Source organism: Galeopterus variegatus, unplaced genomic scaffold, assembly GCF_000696425.1.
Source record: "Galeopterus variegatus unplaced genomic scaffold, G_variegatus-3.0.2 Scaffold1551, whole genome shotgun sequence".
NCBI classification, from domain to species: domain Eukaryota; kingdom Metazoa; phylum Chordata; class Mammalia; order Dermoptera; family Cynocephalidae; genus Galeopterus; species Galeopterus variegatus.
The window spans coordinates 259,247-265,625 of NW_007727662.1; the positions used below are offsets into that span (position 1 = coordinate 259,247).

Consider the following 6,379-nt stretch of genomic DNA (forward strand, 5'->3'; position numbering starts at 1 on the left):
CCCTAAATGTTTCTAGCATTATGGATTTGGTTTCTAATCTTATTTTGCTGTGTAAGCTGCAAAAATGTCAGGTTTTTTTTGATTATTCCTCTGCTTTCTGATTACCCTTTTAAGCAACGCTGATTGCAGGAAATTGCTATGGTGCAAGGCAGTGTCACAACACGCAGTGATTAAAACCCGCATGTGTCATTCACTGCCTGATTGAAGTAATCATACAGAGGGGAAAGCAGAGGAAAAACCTGCAAAATGTGCAGAGGGGGGCTGTTTCTCATCATTCGGGTTTAAGGATTTTGAATTAGAGAATCAAAACTAGTGTGAATGAGGCTTGTGTTTTCAGTCATTTTGCTTCATTCCAAATACTCAGACCTTCTGAGCAGGGCCTGGGTCTCTGAATATGATCCTAAGAAAAATAAGTTGTTGATTTTTACCAAACACATGGCACCCTATGTAAATGACTATAAAATAGTGGTTGAGCATATTAGTGGGAAAGATGCTAGAATATAAATGGGACAAACAGGTGAAAACACAGTGGGAGAAAGAAGCCTGAATAGCTCAGACCAAGTTGGTTTTTTTTTTTTTAATCACTCTTTCTTTTGGTCTGCAAAATGTTGAGAGAGTAATTAACTTCAAATGGCATTTTTATTATTTTAGCTCTACATGGCTCTAAAGCTATTTAAATTATTTGATGGTTCTGAAAAAAATATGAGTTCCATTTGGGCGTGGCAATTTGAAACAGCTAAATATTTGAAACTTGATTTCTTTCTAAATCATGACCAAACCTATTCTCTCCCATCTTCTGCTCTTGTGCTTCCCGTGTGTGACTGAGCATGGAAAGAGAGTGGGTTTGTGGACTCTCATTCACTTGAGGAATCATCAGTGTTACTTGAACAAAGAACATTATGAGTCAAGTACTGTAGTAGGTGTTGAAGGCAATCCACTGATGATTTCTTCCCTTTCTGTCTCCCTCAGGTACAGAACCCTGGTATTTCTATTTAGTTAACGGGTTTCTGAATTTCAATGTAGCCTTTGCTTTGGCTCTCCTGGTCTTGCCACTAACTTCTCTTATGGAATGCCTGCTGCAGAGATTTCATGGTGAGTGGCATAAGAGATGGTAGGTTTTTTAGGAGGAAAGATCAAGTAACAATGTACACCAAGAAGTGAAGAAAAATTCTACTTTATTCTCCATTTTCTTTCTATGGAAATGGTTGGCTTATTGAATTTTCAGTCTGTGTTTGTAGATTATTTGAACCTATGCGATGATTTGCTTAATTGCTACAAATTAAACTGACAGAAGGAGGAGTTTTATAGCCTTTCATGTGAGGAAGTCAGTATAATTTACCCAGTCACCCAGGGAGGCAAAAGCATTTATAAAACCTGAGAAGATAACAAGACCGAGTCTTCTGTCCTTTAAAGAAGTGAGTGTTAACCTGTTAGATTGCTTAAGATAATCCATGACAGAAGCAAACATTTTTCAGGAAATTACTTCAGCCAAAAGTCTGCAAACTAAACCATAGAGGAATTATTTGATACTGAAGTAGGAGAAGCTTTGGCCTTCCTAAGAAGCATGATGCTTCTCTTTGTTCTATTTTGCTTCTGTGTCTGCCTTAATAAGTGGAAGATTTCGTTTGTCATTTATTTTACTTGCTCTGATTCTGTATTGCACGCTGGTGTTTTCTCAAGTTGTCATGGCTCTGGATAACTAGTGCCTATAGTTTCCTTTATGGAAGACAGATTTGAGCAGAAATTCATATGAGCTTTAGAAAGAGACTCAATTTCAGACTTTTCAGTCTGATTTGGATGCCATATGATTGATCCTCCCCCCTCCCCTCGCATTCTGCTTTTCTACTATTAATAGTTTATAAAGAGTTTGCTGTATTATAAGAATATTAGAACAGTCTTCAGATTCACTTTTGCTTTGTTTTAGGACTTTTGTTTTAACATAACCATACTGCCGTTATCCTAACAACTAACAATAATTTCTTTATATCCTCTAACACTCAGTTGATATTCAGATTTCTTAGATCATCTAAAAATACCCCTTTGTAGTTAGTTTAAAGCAGGATCTAAACAAGGCTCACGTACTGAATTTGGTATTATGTTTCTTAAGCTTTAGAAGAGGGCCCCCGTCTTATTTTTTTTCTCCTAAAGATTTCTTAAAGAAACCAGGTCATTTATCTTACATAGTGTCCCACATTTTGGATTCAGCTGTTTGCTCCCTTTAGGTATTAACTTATTCCTCTATCCCCTGTATTTTTCTTTCTTTTTTTTTTTTTTCCTCTTTTTTTTTGTGGTTGGCTGTTACGGTGATCTGAGCCCTTGATCTTGGTGTTATAACACCATGATCTAACCAACTAAGCTAATAGGCCAGCCCTTGTATTTCTTAAGGATCATTTTTTCTTTTTTTGAGAAGTAACTGTTTTTCTGACTATAAAAATAACTTATGCTTGTGGAAAACTTGGAAATGCTTGTGATGTAAAAAAGTGGTATGAATCTAATTTTGGTTTAAAAATGTATAATGTACACACATCCACCTAGGAAGAGAATGAGTGCTTTCTGTTTTTCTTTATACATTTACGTGTATTTTACAATAGAAACAATATATATATATATATTTTTTTGTCTTTTTTTTCGTGACCGGCATTGGATCGCAACCCTCAGTGTCGCGCCCGTACCGGACCGGGACCGGCTACGGGATCGCAACCCTCGGTGTTGCTCCCACACCTCGCTCAGCCATTGAGCGGCTGGTCTGTATGTGGGATCCGAACTCTCGGCGGGAGCACCGCCGCGCTTCCCAAGCGGCGCACTGTAGCAGTGCGCCACCGGGCCGGCCCCGAAACAATATTTTTTTAAAAGGGAAAAAAACATAGAAAAATATAAAGAAGGAAAGAAATTACCCACAATCCCATCATGTATTGTTGTGGTTCTGATTTTGTATATTTTATGGAGGACATTTCAAAATTTTTGGCCATATTTTAAGAAATTATTTGTTAGACTTTGAGGTACAGAAGAGGAAAAAACTGTTTATTTGTTGAAAATAACTAGCTAATTTTTTTTTTTTCCTTTTTGTCTTTTTTCATGTCCGGCAACGGATCGCAACCCTCAGTGTCGCGCCCGTACCGGACCAGGACCGGCAACGGGATCGCAAACCTCGGTGCTGCGCCCGCACCTCGCTCAGCCAGTGAGCGGGAACCAGTCTGTATGTAGGATCCGAATCCTGGGCGGGAGCGCCGCCGCGCTCCCAAGCGGCGCACTGTAGCAGTGTGCCACCGGGCCGGCCCCTAGCTAATTTTTTTATAGTTAAAAAATCCCAACTTAAAATATGTTACTTGGAAAGGTATAAATCCTAAATTATAACCTAAAATCTCATGATAAAATCTTAGAGTGGAAAGTTTAAAAAATAAGCTTGTTATTACAGTTGAAGAATTTTTATCCCTAAAGTATTTCTGCAGCGATACAGATAACCTAGGAATGCTACATTTGTCATTGCTAAAGCGGATATTGATGATAGGACTATTGATCTTGTAATGTGAACTTGCTCATTATAGACATAGTGGGCACCTGGGGACACTAACTACCCTTTGCCAGTGTTTCTTATGGTCTGTTCATTATCACTAACCCCTTTGCTGTGGGTTGCAGGCTTCTCATTCAGTGCTCATGTACTTAACCACAGGAGCTTTCCAGCAGGTGCTTGGGTCTTAGTGTTTATTACATTCCTTTAATTCTTTCACATGCTTTAAGTACATTTTTGTTCCAATTTTGGGATTCAGAGTGGATGGGTACTACAGAAGAGAAAAAATTTAATAAGCAAACTTCCTTTAAGAGTATTTCTGTGTTTGTCTTGAAGCACACTCTGTCATTTGTGGCTTAATGAAAACCAGTGATGGGTTTGAGAATCCAGCTACTTTCCTTTCCTTTGATCTGTAGCTACATGAACAGACCAATTGGTGTATAGGTAAGAGGATTAATGTATCAAACAGAACATAGGATTTAAAACCCAAGAAATGAGTTTATATTATGCTTTTGGATAGTCTCAGGATCCTTTAGTCTTAGTGGCTGAACTCATTAGAGGGAGATGGTTTTTTTTTTCATTCAGTATAGAAATTATTAAGTTCTCTATTACCTATTAACCTGACTTTCATTTGTGTTCTAGCCAAATCCAGTACTGTGCCTCCCTTTAGATTTTGGATCTCTTAAAAGAGTTTAAGGGGAATATTCCTTTTTCTTCTTGATGCCTTTATTACATTGGAGAAAATGTGAATACGAGAGTTGAAACATTTTATGGGGTGCCTTAGGGCACCCATAAAGTTCAAAACTTGAACTTTGAATTTGAACCCATGAGTTCAAATTCGAGCTCATGAGAAAATTGAATCTAAATATGTTGTTTTGTTCTAATATGATGAAAGGTGGATATTTTTCTTTGTCTTGCAGTTCAGAATTTAGGCCATCCATATTGGCTTACCTTGGCTCCCATGTATATTTGGTTTATAATTTTCTTCATCCAGCCTCACAAAGAGGAGAGATTTCTTTTCCCTGTATATCCACTTATATGTCTCTGTGGTGCTGTGGCTCTTTCTGCACTTCAGGTGAGTTTCAGGGAAGAGTATGTCTGTCTCATGCTGTTTCACGTAGCTCACAAAACTTAAGGGCAAATTACAGAATGCTTCTACTTAAGATGTTTTATCCATAACCTTAAACCTGATACAGGTCATGTTATTAAAGCTGTATGTATTGATTGCTTAGCTGTTTATCATACTCTTATTTGCTGATTACGTATTTGCAGTGTTAATTTGTCTCTGTTACTAACAAGAATCCAATTGCTAAGAAAGATGCATTTTTAAGTCATTGTATGGATCCACCATAGAATGGTGGCACCCCTTGGCAGAGCTAATGGAATGTTTGCTCTTCAACTACTAGTTCAGAATAAAACTTGCTCAAGGTTTGGGATTACATCAGGCAGTTAGCAATATGGGACACTTTATAATCCTTGTTTAAAACCTACCCAGGCGAGTTCCTTGACAGAGCTAATCTTATCTTTTTTGAGTATCTCTGTATGGCCTTAGTAGCCTGAGCACTCTTTCTTGCCCTCTGCTACCATTTGTAATTGGCAGGAAAAAAAATTAGAGTGATATGTTTTTACTTAACAGATTTATCGAGGTATAATCTACAAACCAAATAGTTTACCTATTTAAAGTGTATAATTAAGTGGTTTTTAGTATATTCACAGATAAGTGCAATCATCACCACAGTCAATTTTGGAATGTTTTTATCACTTGAAAGCCCCTGTATCCTTTAGCTGTCATTCCCCCTACCGCCTTTTCAATATTTACCCAGCCCTGAGCAATCACCAATCTACTTTTTTTCCCCTCAATTTCCCTATTCTGGAAATTTCATATAAATGGAATCATAAAATATGTGGTCTTTTGTGACTGGCTTCTTTCACTTAGCATAATGTTTTCAAGGTTCAGCCACGTTAGGGTGGTACTTTAAAAAATAATTTTAGTATAAAAATAATTTAATTTCATTGCATATAATTTAGAAAGTGGCAAAAGAAAAATTAATCACACCACCCTAACAAAAACACTTTTCACATTTTCGCATATCACATATCAAGGTTTATTATGGTTGGTAATAGTAAGTGTACGTATAACTCTATATCCCTTTTAATAGTAATATAACATTCTCTATGTTGTCATATCAATATCCATAATTTTAATACCAGCATAATGTTCTACTGAATTGAATATAATGTATAAAATTATTATGTAACATACAATATTTTGAATTGGTTACATATAATGATTGGATATAGTTCATGTTAGAATTTAAATTAGTCATGGTCATTACCAAGGCTTTTAGAATGCAGTTTCTCATTTGCTGTGGGCATGACCATAAAAATGTTCCCCACTAGGTTTTCTGTCTGCTACCTTGCTAGCAATCAGCCTATTGGGAGTATTTTATTAACCCTTTATTAAACTGTTACTCTTTTTACTTCCGTTGCCTAGATGAGCACTGTCCAATAGCAATACAGTGCAAGCCCCCTGTGATTTTCTAGTCAACCGCCACATTTCAAATTCTCACTCAACACAGAGCATGCCTAGATCTCTGGAGCCTTGCAAATGTGCTTTGCCTATCTAATTTGCTAATAACCTCGGGGAAGCTGGCTCCAGAACTCAAATTCTTGGTTACTATATGATCATCTTTGGAAATGTAAACTTACTTTTATATTGCTGTGTAGGGCTGAAAGGACAACTGTGGATTAAGCATCAGTTTCTTTTTTTTTTTCCTTTTTGTCTTTTTTCATGTCCGGCAACGGATCACAACCCTCAGTGTTGCGCCCGGACCGGACCGGCAACGGGATCGCAACCCTCGGTGTTGCACC

General features: G+C 37.3%; 1 protein-coding gene across 1 annotated transcript in view; it reads left to right on the plus strand.

Annotated features, from left to right (window-relative positions):
• The window catches only part of ALG9 (ALG9, alpha-1,2-mannosyltransferase), a 99,855-nt gene that overhangs the window by 31,130 nt on the left and 62,346 nt on the right, over positions 1-6,379 (plus strand). Inside the window, 2 exon segments of the mRNA XM_008577614.1 lie at positions 970-1,092; positions 4,429-4,583. Of these exon segments, the coding sequence (XP_008575836.1) occupies positions 970-1,092; positions 4,429-4,583 (278 nt within the window).